Source organism: Echiichthys vipera (genome assembly GCF_963691815.1).
Source record: "Echiichthys vipera genome assembly, chromosome: 14".
NCBI lineage: Eukaryota > Metazoa > Chordata > Actinopteri > Perciformes > Trachinidae > Echiichthys > Echiichthys vipera.
The window spans coordinates 20,814,291-20,830,349 of record NC_139839.1 but is presented as its reverse complement, the minus strand read 5'-3'; the positions used below and the strand labels follow the sequence as shown (position 1 = coordinate 20,830,349).

The following is a 16,059-nucleotide window of genomic DNA, read 5'->3' as shown; positions in this document are numbered from 1 at the left end:
CTGGCTGCCACAGCTGTGGTTGTAGTTTGATATCAGCGTCAAGACTGGAAGAAGGAACGACGAATATCCGGTTTTCCAAAAAAGTTTCACAATAAAACGGCGTCTTCTCGCACGACATTTAATTTGGCTCGAGGCAGACCCCGTCCTGAAGCAAAAGCGAGGTCTCATACGCGATTCATCCTCTACTACCTGAATGTGCAACACGCTGGCCAGAATCACAGAGCCTTTTATGTTAGTACGAAACTGAACCCACACCACCGTTTTATTTTGGAGCTCTAACGAAGTAACTTCCGGTTTCTCCCTAACTTCTTCTGTTCTAGCTTGACGCAGCGCAGTGACGTAGCCTCTACCCCGTGTGTTTCCTCCTCCCCCTGCCCGATATGCGTCCGCTGTGTCTCCGTTACGTCCGCACCGTACGCACCTTCCACCAGCGTCATCGGTATTAGAATAAGGGCCTGCGACTCCTGAAAAAAATATGATCCGGTCTAATGTAGTCCAGGTAGGTATATTTTTAAGATCTGCTGCCTGAAGAGTGTTGTTCTCGGATCGGCTCTTTCCAAACCAGTTGTGTCCTGCCTAACCCTAACCCTTGACCAAATCTGCTCTCGCAGCAGCACACTTTCCCCACTGACAATTAAAAAACAGGACATTCCCACAGGGACTTTAATGCCGTTTACATGTAATATTATAATGGCCTTATTATACATTTTCTCCTCGTGTAGTACCGTTTGTATTTTTAATTAAATATCACACAATTAACCAAAGATGCATTATTAGAATGGCTGTTTTGGGACGACATTTTATTTAAACGATGCCACAGAGACAATCCAAAGAATAGGATGCATGTCCCTTGCAGCACCTCTATGGAAAATGTAGTCATGCTGTCGGTCTTGTGACACTGACCCGGCTCTCTCCACCACTACACTAGGCCTATTTGGACAGGAGCCAAGGAAGAGGAGATCAGCAGATCTGCAATGGGATGAGAAGGGGAAAGAATCAAGGGATAGTAGTTTGAGAAAAAAAACAACAGTAGCTTGCAAAAGGCTACCGTTTGCCAGGTGCTATATCAACCGAATGATGTCATAAAACAGATCAGATATGTCTCGTGTATGGTATTAATGTTCATCGTAGCCGAAACCAACAATTAAATGATTTTTCTGTCTAACTTGGTAACATGCTGCTTCTCGAAATAGGCTGCCCCCTGCGCTCCCCAACATGCCTGGTAACAGCTGGCACACACGGGAGGGAAGTTGTCACGGAAGAGTTGACAACCTTGTACTAATTAAAATAAATGGGGGGGGGGGCAGGACGTTGGATAAAAAAGGAAATGTAGCAGTCCACTGTGCACTTTGGGTAAGAGAGTATTTCCCCACAGAGCCCGGCATCGGCATCTATCTAGGTTAATTATAGACTAATAAACATTAGTCTAGTCTGTTTAAACCAATAAGCGCTAAAGCCACACATGCATTTCCCCCGCTGTCAGGGGTGCGGGACAGTTTTGATGTGGTCACATGTATGCAGAGAGCTCGGGCTCAGGGCTCGGGACAGGCTTTCCGCGGTGCGCGCACGAGAGGAAAAACTGACGGCAGTGTCATTGCGACCTTGAAGCAAGGTCATTCGGTCTCTGCTGCAGACACTGCAATTCTGTGGGGCTGCATCATACTGGTGCAGAGTCCGCATTATCATCCTGTTAGGGGAGAAATAAACCGCTCATGCTAAATGAATTAGATTGAACCAAAACCCGGAAAATTGGATTTAAGATACAGTTTACGTTTTGAGCTTTACTGCCATGTCATTTTGCAACTGTCTTACTCGTGACAGCGGGCATAGTCGCCCAGGATATGTGTCAAAGCTGTGAAGGGTGGAGGAGTAGAACCACACCGTGAATGCCAGCTGGGGTCCCTAGGGTGCTCCTTACAGCAGGTCCTGACCCCAGACAGGTGTCAGCTGATAGGCTACATAAATACCAAGAAGCCATTGTGCCTGATACACAAATAGCATCAGTGAGTCATGGATAACATAACTGATAGAGAACAGTCTCCACCTATACTACACACCTTGATCAGCTTATAATCTTTGGGAGTTGTAGACAGAAGTGGTTTTATAGGGTTCATAACTTATTCAACAGCATTTGTTTTAGTTTTAATGGGACTATTCACTCTAAAACAGTTGCATTGCACTATTTTATAATGATTAAACATGCTACAGTCAGTATACACACAGTTGTTGCTTGATAACGTGTCAGGCAATGTGCAAAGACATTTTGTTTAAGATGTCTCATCCAACTGACAGCTCCCATTTGCAAATGAGAAAATCTCCTCATTATGAAGCAGCTCCAGGATTTGTCTCTAAATGACTAGATGACTGCAGTCTGAAGGAAATACATGGATGTGTGTGCAAAACGGAATCTGATTTAGGGAGAATATCCCCTTCAACGTCAGTAGAGTAGTCTACATCAGCACTGCAAAGACCATGCGCCGTCTAGTGGCAGTGCAGGGAAACTGTAGCAGCAGCACTGATGACGTTATAGCAGCTGAGTGTGTCCTCCAGTAAAAGGTCACCCACTGCCACAGCACATCATCTCTCCCTGCTGACTTCCTGATTGCAATGTCAGAACGCTGCCTTTACTTTTTACATATCCTGCAGTAAAGTGTCAGATTTCTAAAGGGCAGATTAACACTCACTAACTCACTCACTCTCTGCTCCTTTACAACATTTTGCTTACTCGCAATAACATTTCGCTTATTCACCAACAAACGGTATAGTGCAATTTGTCTCATTTCAAATCATATCGACAGATACTGATAAATAAATGCAAGTTAACTCAGACCTGGGATGTATGGAGGTAAGTTAATGTTGGATTTCCATGGGAGGGAAATGTGCCAGTGTGTGCCACCTGCTGTTCAAAGAGGAAACATCTTCATTAATTTACTCAGAGAGAAGTGGATAATCAGCCCATCAATTAGTATCAACTTCAATTTTTATGTATCTGATATTTTGTGACATTAAGGAACATCAGCTTTTTTAAAAAACAACATAAAATACAGACAACAAAAGAACTGCAGACCCAGTGTGCTGCTGCACAACGTTTGTCCTTGGTGCCATTTTCAGATTGACTCACCAAGGTAGAGTTTCCAGCCGAGTATCACTTACACGGATGAACTGAGGAGCGACAGAGCATGCTAAAGGGACTATACTGGAAACTTGAAGGGCATTTATACAGTACATCCACAATACAGTACTGCATGTATGCTATTCAAATCCTGCAGTACCTCTCTGGCCTGTCACTACCAACCTAAAGTAAACTGGTTTAGAGTGCTAAAGAACACATGAGAGTTGTCATCCCTGCCTTGCTCTCTGTGCACTAAATAAGGACTGTATTTAAATTTACTTTACTGACAAAACGCCAAACGTTAACTAAAAACAACTAATATTGCCTGGAATCAGTTTAAAACCATGCCTATTTTTTTTTGCTATCTATTGTTTTGAGTTGCTTTAGCGATGCCAATGTCGGTCGGTCGGTTCGGTTGGTTGTTGGAGCCTAGAGGATTAATTTGGATGTCTTTGGTGATCCCCTGACTTTTCCTGCAGTGCCATAATCAGGTACAACATGGTTATAGACTCTTCATCTTATGTGATTACTTTTTATGTGAATATAACAGCAATTAATACCTCAACTATTTCACAATGCAGATGGTTTGTACGTGGAAATCCTATAGGTTTCAACGCTAAATTAATAGACATCTATAAAAAGCTTTAGCCTCAGACAAAGTGTCCCTGGTGTGATGCCGGACGTTGCATTACCTCACTAACGTGACCGATTCAGTGATCAGCACATTTTCTACAGCACAGACCCTAAAACCTCCAGACAAACCTGATACTATATTCCAGTAGGTGGTCGTCTTGAAGAGGCCAGTGCTTCACCAATAAGTTTGGGACACATATTGTAGCCAGATCCTGGTTTTCAGTGGTTGCATGATGTGTGTTTGGTCTCTGGAAAACACCCGTTGTGATTCAGCTCTCCCTTATGCACCTTATTATGCTCGACACCAGCTTTGTTAGACGTGGTGACCTACTTTTTTAAGTGCCGTCAGTGCACCAGGGCACTAACCCAACGTGATGATGAAAAGGATGTTTGTTCAACAGCTATTATCATGTGTCCCAGAGAAGCTAATGTGCTGGAACAGCTTCTTTTAGAGATCAAGTACTCCTAAGAATGTGCTAAACATGCTAGTGAGACACTTTGCTGCTTTCATTAAAAATATCTTTATTACATATATGCAATACAGTAGGATTAATGCATTTAGTCACCATCAAAATGCAAATATTATGGTTCCACACAGTATTTAAAAAGAGTTTTGTTACATACCAAACATGTACAAGAGCCTGTTTACTACCTGTTTAATTGTTGGCAGGATTCAAGAGTAACTGTCTCTAAGACCAATGCAACCTCTCATCAACATGAGCATCATGCTGTGTGGCATCTTTTTGTTTTTGGTTCCTCTTTTTTGTTTCTTGCACTATTTGTATTCGTAAAAGGCTGGAACCCTCATGTTGAGAATGTGGTAGTGCATTTTTGTCTAGGCCCAGTAGAGAGCAGTAACTCCTCAGAAAGTAATGGGAACGTTGGCATAAAAATCACTTCATCATCTTTGATTGAGGTATACACACTAGCATGCTAAGAGCATTAAATGCAAACCACAAGTGGCTAAGGCTTCTGCAACATGTTTTCTTCTTAAGTGTCTGTAAGTAAGCAGTACATATACACAACGAAATTGCTACATTGAGAACTCCTTTGTCAGATTATGAACACATCTCATACCTCTCAAGTCAATACTTGTGCTAGCAGTGGAGTTTCTGTAATCAGATTCAATCCTAAGGCTTCACTGGTAGACCTGGAACTGGTTTTGGGTTTCCATTGTGCTCCTTCTTTTCACGGTTGGAGCCGTTGATTTTGGGGCTTCTCTGCGGCACAGCTCTTCTCTGGCGTCTCCTTTTGGGCGGACGAGAGCGTGCACAGTTGGGTTGTGATGGATCCAGCAGAGGATCCAAATGTAGTTTACCACTCTGGGCATCTGAAGACTCATCGATAAAGGCAAGGTTCTCCCCAAAGTAGTCCAGAGGCTGAGACAGGTGGGGGTCTGGAAGAGTCTCCTCCTTTTCAGGCTCTGCAGTTTTTTCTTCAGGCACTTGCTCGGTCTGAGTGACCTGAGAGTCTGTTTCTGATTCAGATCCTGATTCATTAGAGTAAGAGGAGGAGGAGGAGTAAGATCCCGACTCTGTCTCACTCTCACGCTGCTCTTCTTTCCCCTCAGGGGCCCCATTAGCTGACACGGTATGACCATGACTGTGAGGGCCGTGGCGGCGCTTTCGACGTCGCCGTTTGAAGGGGTCATCAATTTTTCCTGGAATGCGAAAATCCACCGACATATTCTGGATGTTTTGAGTCCAGTCAGTGGCGTGGGCTCGAAGCTCCTCCATCTAAGAGAAGATTAAACCATGAGATTATGGGCAGGAAGCAGCGGGGACAAGATTTAATAAAAATACGAGAGGAGAAGTAGTACCTCAGCTCTGGTCTTCTTAGATAGAACCCGAAGCCAGTTACCAATCATTGTCAGGATAGATGCAAAGTACGCAAGACCCAGCAGGATCCAGAACCACACCAAGGGCTTATACCAGTGGTCACTCCCCTCCTGTCCAGAATCCCCTTTGAGAAACATTCATAGACACAGTAGCAGTTGGTAAAGGCAACACTTTCATTCATCCATCAGACTTTTCCTACAGAGTAAATAAACATTTAAGAAAGGAGATACTATATGGCAGATTAGATCATCAATTATTCATCTCTTACAAGAAAATCCTGAATAATTTATGAGGTAAATGAAAATTATCTGCGCTAAGTGAACTTAATGCATTATGGCTGACAGTTATATTTATGGATGGCTAATTAAGTCATACTGGTATCATCTACAGATCAATAAATTCAACGAAAAAATCAAAAATTTGCAACATAAAGCACAAGTCAGATATAAACAAATTAGACAGCAACATAAACTAACATAAACTTCAGCTACTTTGCACAAAAAGGGAAGTGTCCTGAGTAATTTTCTCTTTCGATCCGTGTATTAAAGTATGTCCAATGATGACAAGCTAACAGTGTTGAAATGTATTCTTTTTAAAAGCTTTGCATGCAGAAAGGGCAGATTTAGAGATTTAGGGCTTCAGGCAAAGTTCTATTTCTATTATATTTTCTATTTCCCCTTTATTTGACAGCTTTAGTTGCTTACAGATTCTTATTTCACTTCCAGATATAAGGCCAGTTTACCTCAAAGTCAAAGCTTTACTTGTCATATGCAAAGATAGAAACAGGTTTCCTTGTAAAATAAAATTCTCCTCATACTTCCACTCTGATTTACAAAATGGGAACATGACGCATAAAAGAATACAAGAAAATAACAAAGAACACTATGCACATGATGCAACCTTCTTGCAACATCAATAACACAACAGCATATACGCTTCAGGTCTAAACTAGCTGCAACATTAAAATGTTGCTTACATTTATCAATAATAATAATATTAATAATCTGCTAGTATGACAATTGGCCTGCAAAACTGTGAAATAAGATATTCTGCATTATGAGTAGGCTACTTTTTTTCTGATAAGATTATTTAAATTTTTCTCAATAAACAGCATTCAGGGCATTTGTTATACAGAATCTTGTAATATTAAATAATGGATCTCAAATATCTAGACCAGAGTGGCTGCATCTCCTCTTTCCCTCTTTTCTTCCACTCAGATTTCATTTCATTCCCATAATGACGATGATAGAAAGTAAATCTGCCTCTGCGAAAGAGTGCAACCCTATGGTGCTTTATTTTGCATACCTGCAACATAGTCTCCAAACCCCACTGTTGTCAGGGTGATAACTACAAAGTAGGCAGACTCCAGAAGAGACCAGTGCTCCACCTCTTGGAAAACCAGGATAGGCACTGCAACAAAGAGCAGGCAACCCAGCAGGATGGACAGGACAGCTGAGATCACCCGCACAATGGTTGGACTAACACGCCATTTCTGTCAGCAGGGTGAAACAACACGTGGGATGAGACAAATAAAGGGAAGTACATGTACAGCGCAAGCAAAGAAGACAATGAAAGCTCTGCGGAGCATCTGACCCGGAAGAGAGTCTCTATTTTGGCAACAGTTTTCCTCAGCCCTGTACCCAGATGGTCTCCGACTCCAGCGAGCAGGATACCAAACATCGGGATTCCCACCAGGGCGTAGAAAATGCAGAACAGCTGCCCTCCTTCTGTCTTGGGGGAGATGTTTCCAAAACCTGAACATGTGGGGTTAAAGGTGTCGATTTGAAAAAATGTCAAGGTGAGAAATGAAAAGATACCAGTCACAAGTATTTAATCATGATTTATGTTGGCGGTCTTATTGGACGCCCACCGATGGTTGTGATGATAGTCCCTGAGAAAAAAAAGGCACTGGCCAGATCCCATTGGCTGACGAAGGTGACGTTCCTGTTGGGATCTACACCTGCACCAACAGCCTCCACTACCTCCTGGGACAGGACGGTGGAGAAGAGAAGAGACTAGTGGTTAGTCCATGAAACAATTGAGGAATATTTAATGAAATAATAAAAACAGGTGTTCACATAGCAGTTTATTTTATTATCATATTAACTAGTTCAGTAATGTTGAAATACTGTAGAAAAAAAGTGCATTGTCATGGTATCAGCAGCAGGCAAAAAAAGTTACTGGTGATGTACAGCTGTGACGGCTCAATTCAGCCCGAGCGTATCGAACCGCTGCTGCACAGATAATCTATTTCCTGATCTCATTATCTGCTTTGTCTCTCCTGGGACTTGAAGACATTAGATAACTCAGAATTTAAAGCTGAGTGTGATGAAGTTGTGATTGAACGTGTTCTATGCAGAAATTATTACTTGTAAATTAGAAGTTTATGAACACAGAGAAGGCTGTGTCTGGTTGATCCTGTCTGCTGGACTGACGCCATATGCTTCTCCTAAAATTGATTAATCGCCTTGGAATTGATTGATTCTAATTGTTTTACAATTCCAGTTGTGCGTTCATTTGAATCGCTGAAGCTCCTTACTAGTGTAAGCACATTTTTAGTTTTTAGTTTTAGTTTAGAATTTGGCTGTAATTCACCTAACCTGACTGAGGCATCTCAAGTTTGTTATGCCCAAAATAATCACCAAGTGGCGGTGCAGTTTTCAGCATAGCGCTGGTTTACATGATGATATTTATGGCTCTCGCTGGCCCTGGAGCCGGGGTCACCCCCATTCTAACCTTAACCATTATATTCCAATGCCTAATCTTAACCATTTAACTGTGAATTGGCGTCCTTCTAGGAAGTTACTGGTAAGAAATAAAATTGGGCCTTGTTTCAGTACACCTGATCAACCAGATTTATTGCCAGAGGTAGAAAATGTACAATTGTCCAACTGGGCATCTTGTGATGTATGATATCTCAGATTACTCAAACTGAGAACAGATCGTATAAAGGAACTTCTGTTGAGGACCTGTTGAAACATCAGCTGACACTGGTCCAGTGAAACCTGACCCACAATGCTGCCTGATGAGCAGAATAACATCTGAAGAATTACTTTGTAACAGCTGCCCGGTTCACTCGTGACTAAGATGACTTCAGTTTTATTCTGACGGAACCTAAAAATAGAAACAATCAAATCATTGGGTGCTACTTATTATACGAGTGCATTTCCATTGCTATTATAATGGGGGGAAATAACTGGAACCTTTTGTTTTAGACACTAGATCCTTTCCTTTTTCTCTTTAAGATGAAAAAGTTAAGACTGAATTTAATCATTAACTCTAGTTATCCATGGGTTGTTTTAGATTAAGTGAAGAAGTGATTATATTATATTAATAAAGTGTGTAATGTATACAAATGAAACCATTTTGTGAAATAATTTAAGAAACTATTAGGATACAACTCACCTTATTATTATGACCATTAAAGGTTGTTTACTTTTAATCTTATTTCAATTCTGTAATACTGATAATAGAGTTTTATTTTATTTTTATTTCATATTAGATATTTTACTTAAAAATGCGCCTTTCTCCTTTATTTATTTGGCTCAACAAAGCTACACATGCTACCCATGGATGTATTTATTTATTAGGAGTGATAATACATCCATGATGGCACCTATGTAGCTGGTTAATTAGCTAAGAAAAACAAACAAACATCAGTGTGATAAAAAAATACATTTATTGACATAAACCATATCTGGGTAAAATGTATTTGAGGCTACTTTGTGTTTTGGGCGGAGTTTATGACCTATTCTGCAGGCAGTCACCAGGGCGCGATCCAGATACTTTGGCTTCTCCTCTGGGGAGCCATCAAGCCAGTCAATAAACGCTCAGCATCAAAGTGAAGAGACAATATCGTTAGCAGCTAACTTTAACTGGTTAATTCAGAGTTACCTCAGCATCATTTTTTATTGTAAATACAATACAAATCCACAGAGAGAGACACACAAGTCTGTAAAGAGCAACATACTGAGTAATAACCTCGAGCCAGTCTAGCTAGTTAGCTGGAGGGTGAGTTCCATGGCTCCGTTTAAGCTAACGTTAAAGGGATAGTTCAGCTGTTGTATGAGGAACTTATCCATAGACTACTTATCCATAGTCAGTGTATTCGACTACCTAGATGGCAGTCAGCATGCTCCGAAGTTTAGAGAAGCAGACAAGAATACCAGCACGCAAGCTAATAAATGCTGCTGTTGACAGGAGCAGCAGCCAAAGGTAGCCAAATAAAAGGTCCTACTCTAAAACAATCAATATCAGTAAACGTACAGGGGCCTACACAGGAGTTTTTGGTCTGTCTGTCTGTCTGTCTTCTGGTCCACTACGTCAAACGGTTGGTTGGTTTGTTGGTTTTGTTAGTTCCTAACCCTTCAAAACATCAAAGTCGTACAAAAAACACAACAAACCAACCATTCAAGGCTTGAATAAAGGAGCACCCAGCTTACCTCTGTCATGTCCTTAAGCCCCTTTAACCTCTTTTGTAAATGTCAGCCACTGCATCTATAGATCACTTTGCAGGCTAAAACTGTGATTTACAACTTCAATTCTGGAGCAAGGACAAACATCTCAGGATCACAGCACCACGGTTGCCAACGCAGCTCGTAACGCTCAGCTTTCACATACACACACACACACACACACACACACACACACACACACACACACACACACACACACACACACACACACACACACACACACACACACACACACACACACACGCGCACACACACACACACACACACACACACACACACACACACACACATACACACACACATGCACACACACTCTTGAGCTGCCCCGTCCTTACATAGCTGCTCTTACCGCACCTGTTATCTGGCCCACAGCGGCACCATACTGCTCCGCAGGCTCACAGGCAAAAAGCATGGACCGTAAAACCAGTTCAATATGATAAGATGCACTGTCAGAGTCAAACAAGTTCCCAATTAATATAAAATGTGAGGCAGTCAGGCCCAAATGTATTTTTAGCGACATGAGGTGGTCAGGCTCCAGACCCTGCTGTGTGTCGGTCAAGGTAGTTAACAAATAGTGAGGAAAACCAGGAGGCCTACAAACTAAATTTCACCTCACTGTGATATTAAAGAAAATATACAATTGTCAGCTTCAATTTTCACATATTCATTGCATGGTATTTCAGCTTTTTGGTGTACAATGAACACAATGAACAGTGAAAGGAAGGAGATACCGCAGCATTATAGTGTTTTTAGTGTAAATTTAGTTTATAATGCTTTTCAATGGTTACCAACCTGGAGGTTCCTAATTAAATGTATGGGGTCACAAGATGATTTAAGTGATAAGATGGGGGACAGAAAAGATTCACTTTTTTAAATGAAATACTAAATATGTTTCCCTCTTCGCGGCTGTAAAAATCCTTTAAATAAAATCACAGTTTGGTGTAGGTGCTCGCCCTAACTCATGTCAACGCCATAACCTGTGATGATGCAGCACAAAATTAGTGTTGTGTGGTTGTTGTGTGTCACTCTTACGCTCAAGTCCATATATAGACTAACACACAAGAGGAAGAGGCACTTGAGCTCGTCCAACCCACATGACGACCCGCCCACTGGAAATGGTAAGAACAGAGGGGAAGAGTAGAGCTATCCTTGAGACACTGCACTGTTGATATGTTCTTGTTTATCTGTCAAGCACTTGGAAAATATTCCAAAAATAAAAACTAGTTAATGAGCTCTTGTCATGAGAAGATCAGCTGTACCTCTATAAGGGCCTGTAGGTCGTCTGGGCCCATGCAGGTGAAATTCAATAAGAAATCCCGGCGCGTGTCCTGCAGCTGCATGTACTTGCCCTCCTCAAGTGGAGCCTCCAGTGCGCGGAAAACCACAGCTCCCAGCACCAAGTAGAGAAGCACCCCCGTCAAGATGCCGAGCAGGGTGGAGCAGCGCATGGCTACACCTCCACCCAGTCCGAACGAAGGCTGCTGTTTCCCTCTGCCAGTCTCGGCGCTGGCGTGGCCTGGATCCCAGCTGCTGCAGCTGAAACATCAGCAGCCACACGAACACAAGGGTTTCATACTGACCACGGCGCCTCACAGCAACCCCAGCTTAATACAGTCTATTAGCTGCACATGAGGCACTAAATGGACTCGGGCCTCACCACACTGCTGACACATAGTAAATGCAACATCTCCGACAAAAACGCCAGTCATCGACCTGCCGAACAGATGTGACTGCACGGGTGGTTCTAATACATCATGAATACACAGACAGATGGGCCCATTATAGATGGGCTTACCTGTCAATCCGCCTTAGTTGCCCACGCCTTCTTCTTTTCAAGTCCCTCTTCGCACCAGGCCTGAGGATGGAGTCCCTGGATCCGTAACCACTGGGGAGCCCGTCCACCTCACACTCTGAAGGAGGGGACACTAGATAGAAGCAGAGACACATTTTTTCACAGAATTTACTTCAATGGTTTTAAAAATGAGTAGAACAAAAGCTGTCAGTCGTGAGGATCACCCTGAAGGACACGGTGAAGCTCTCAGGCGTGGCGGTGTCACAATAGGGCCTCTCATGTTGTGGAACCGAAGCCACCTGTTTGTTCTGTTTTGCTTGATGGTTACACATTATCTGGAGCCATCCTCTAATCATATGCACCATGTAAGCCTTTTGTGCCTTTTGTTTGTGATGAAGACGGTCCAGCTCTGTTATTACACCCACACCTATGTAAACGTTGAGTGGAGGAAAAAGGTATTTCCCAATCTGATGAAAACGATGCCTCATTGTAGATTAACATTTACTTCCTTTAGGTGAATCAGTAGTTGCAGAACAAATATGATGAAGTGCAGGTGCCTCCAAATACAGCAGATATGGATAACTTTTCTTTGAATCTTTGTAAACATTAGCAGAGCAGAAGCTTTATCTGTCCCGCGGTTTAACCTGCTTGGGTGTGATGATGTCGGCCACTGAAACTGGAGCCAAGGCTCTGCACTCTGATGCATCTTTACCTTGTTAAAGCAATGTTGAGAAACTGATAGATGTGTCAGACACTCCCTTTGTCCAAGACGTTTCAAAAATGATTGAAGAGGGGAAACTGTTTTCCAATTGGACCTGTAGATCCGCCACGTCTCATTCACCCTGCCTCACTGGACTGCAAGACGGAATTAAAAAGCAACAAAAAGCTCCCGTCTTCTCAAGTTCGGTAACTGCAGCTCTTTAGTCAGCAGATCCGTTGATCTTCATCCAAAATTAGAGCAATAAACTGTCACACTGTGACAGCAAAATATATACTTCTTTCCAAACCATTTTACAGCTTCTGGGAATTCACAAAGAGACTGTCCACTTACCAAATTGAACACTTCACAGACACAAGTTAGCAGCGTAGGGAAAACTCATACCTATAAGTAAGATTCATCTTAATGCTGCTTCTCATACACATGCATTTGTAAAAAATAAATAATAAATAAAGGCCAATACAAGAATACATGTGTGATTGTCCATGTGGGTAACAATATACTAGTAGTTCATGAATAACTTAAAAAACACAATAATCCACTTTTGTTTACACTAAAATATATTGTGGAGGCATATTCTGGCCCAACAGTTAAAAATAACATCTGAATATGCAAACTGCTCATCCAGCATCTATCAACCGCAGTTTATCTGCTGCATACCTACCTCGGACACCAGCACGGAAAGCCAGGTAGATTATAAACCACTAGACAAAAGCAAAATGTACTACAGCTTGGATTAAGTGCCAACAGCGCTGCTGCTGCAAACGAGCCATAGCTGTAGTTATCACGTTTTATTACCACTCAGGGTCCCTCCGGCTCTGTAAAATGTATGGTACTGACCAGCGCGCCGGACAGTCCAGCCAATGTGTGCTTACCTCAAAATGAAGGATCATAAGAACCCAGAGTACAAGTCGCCTCATGCATAGTGTTCCATGAGTTCAGGCAGCCGCATACTGGGAGGTGTGTGTGTGAGCGTGAGTGTGTGTCTGAGGAGGGAGGCTGTTGCTGAGCACACAAGAGAAAGAGATACTCAATCAAACTGACTTCATGTAGAGAGTTAGAGAGTGAAATAGAGAGAGAGAGAGAGAGAGCACAGATGAAGGTGGAGATGATGATGAAGCTGGAGACAAGTTTTGGATTTATTGGGTTCCTTCAGACTCCAGTGAGATCAGTTTTACTATGACATAAAGACATAAAGCAGCTTAATCAGCTCCGGTCTGTAGGTGGAATTTTCCATATTCTATAGTTTTCTCCTGTGAGTTAGTGTTAAACTGAATGTCCTGTGCAGTAGTGTCTGTAGTCACATCAGTACGGGGATACGGGATCAATGTTTGAGATTTATTGAGATCTGATTGGTTTTACACTGCCGACTCTGCAGGAGGATGCCAACTCAGCCTTTACCCTGCTATCATTATCCCATCTTCAACACAGTCTGCTTGACGGAACTGCTGCTGCTCTCTTTTCGTGTGTGCATGTGTGTGCGCGTGTGTGTCAGTATTTACAGGGGTGACTCTCAGATGTTCCCCTCATATGTGATAAGAACCGGACAGGACAGGAAATTCCAGGTTTCAAAGTTTAATAGTCCCTCCAAACCAGCGATAGATGTCAGAGAGTAGTTGGAATAACCGCAGAGATTTTTGTTCCCTTTAAACACTGATTCACTGCATCATCACTTACTCTGAACCGTAGTCTGTTCAGCCCAATTGGAAAATAGTCAGAAAAAGGCCAATAATGCTTTCTGTGAAGACCACATCTATAGTGCATTATGAGTGCATTCATTGTTAATTCTAATGCATTCATAATAATGCTTTCTGATGCACCATATCAACACACATTAGATGTGAATTATAATGATTTATAAGTTTACATCTATAATGTGAATATAATTTATAAAGTGTCTTATGGATGCTCTTGACTAGTTATGAACTAGACATTGACTGATAGGCTTTATAATGTATTATGGCTGTAAGGACTCATATGTAGCCATAATGTATGAATTAGCCCCATCAGTCAGCCACTATCATATAACAGAAACTTGAACTTATAGATCTTTATAATGTTTAATGACATAATTTACAACAAGCTAAAGCTAAAGAGCCATGCTTCTTCGGGGCAGTGCTTTGGCAGAGCAGTGCTGTGAGCTAAATGCTGCTATTAGCATGCTAACATGCTCACAATAACAACGCTAACATGCTGATGCTTGGGTCGCATGGCTAGAAAGGATCTGTTTTGTGTAAAACTCTTGCTAGAGTTAGGCAAGAGGAATGAGATTGGTTAAGTTTAGGGTAAGAATATCAGGATAAGCCAATCAGAGGCAGTGTAGGGCGGGTCATCGCTCCAATTATAACGTGACTTCTTATTCACACAAGACGGATCATTTCTATGAGCAATGTTTTCCGTATTAGTGAAGCATGTAAGCGTGCTAATGTTTTCTTAATATGTTTGCCACTGCACTATTGTGCTTATCAGATGACCACAAAAATGTCATTCATTGACAAGGAAATATAATCCAAAATCATGACTAAATATGTCTGCGTTAATGTTGCATTATTATCACATTATTTTACCGTTACTTTATTAACAATGGAAGTAATAGCTTCACTGAACTGGAAAATAAGTGACTAAACTGAGGCTATATCACATGTATAGGTGATAAAAATGGAAATGGTTTTCTTGTTTTTTGAAAGAGAGACGAATGGGATCGAAGAAAAAGATTAAAAAGCCAAGTGGGCGAATACCCAAGATGCTTTAGTGTTGCTGGGTCAGGGCCGACCAGATCAAATCTATTACTCAGCTAAACAAGCATTTTAAACAAAAGCTCGCAACATCTTGTGAATGCATATTATCACTGAATACACTGATCAGTTTCATTAATCATAAAAATAACTCTCACTGGATTTTAAATGGCTGTTTTGTGGATGAGGCTTTTGTGTGTACTTCTCACAGAAAACCCTTGTTGCCTCCTGAAACAATCAATGTTGCTTCTGACCACAGAGGATGTGAGCAGTCTTTTTCTGTAGCTGCTGGGTGGGGAGTTGGGATGATGGTGATCAATCAATAATGAGTCAAACAATCTTATACATCTCCATTTAATAAAATCCATCCTAATCAGGGGCGGGAAGTGACTCATTCTTACTCACGGATTCAGAGACTGGCTGCATGCACGGATACATTTTTGTTGTCTGGATGCCATGTTTAAGCCTTTTTCGTTGACCGTTCACCTTGTTTTGTTTTCTTACTACATCCCATTCCAAGTGCAGGTTTCTCTCTTTACATTTACGTCCTGGAAATATCTTCTTATATACTATTTTGGGAGAGCTGGGAGAAGCTGGAGAATCGTCAGAAAAGTCCCACCAAACATTTGGTGCCTGATCTACATTAACACGTGCTGATGATGAAAATACAGAGGACGTGGTTGAAATGAGCTCTGTGTTGTTCGTCTGCGTGAAAGATGGCATTTGTGGGAGAAATCGCAACAGCCCGTGACAGAA

The 16,059-nt window shown here is 41.8% G+C and overlaps 1 protein-coding gene across 1 annotated transcript; it reads right to left on the bottom strand.

Moving 5' to 3' along the window:
- Nucleotides 1-4,809: 4,809 nt before the first annotated feature.
- On the bottom strand, nt 4,810-11,506 carry kcnk4b (potassium channel, subfamily K, member 4b; the record flags this gene model as incomplete). The annotated part of the gene is made up of 6 exons (XM_083927447.1): nt 4,810-5,481; nt 5,565-5,707; nt 6,889-7,075; nt 7,177-7,337; nt 7,454-7,568; nt 11,318-11,506. 6 exons carry the CDS (start codon nt 11,504-11,506, stop codon nt 4,876-4,878), a joined length of 1,401 nt encoding a protein of 466 aa, XP_083783573.1. The 3' UTR covers nt 4,810-4,875.
- Nucleotides 11,507-16,059: the final 4,553 nt, after the last annotated feature.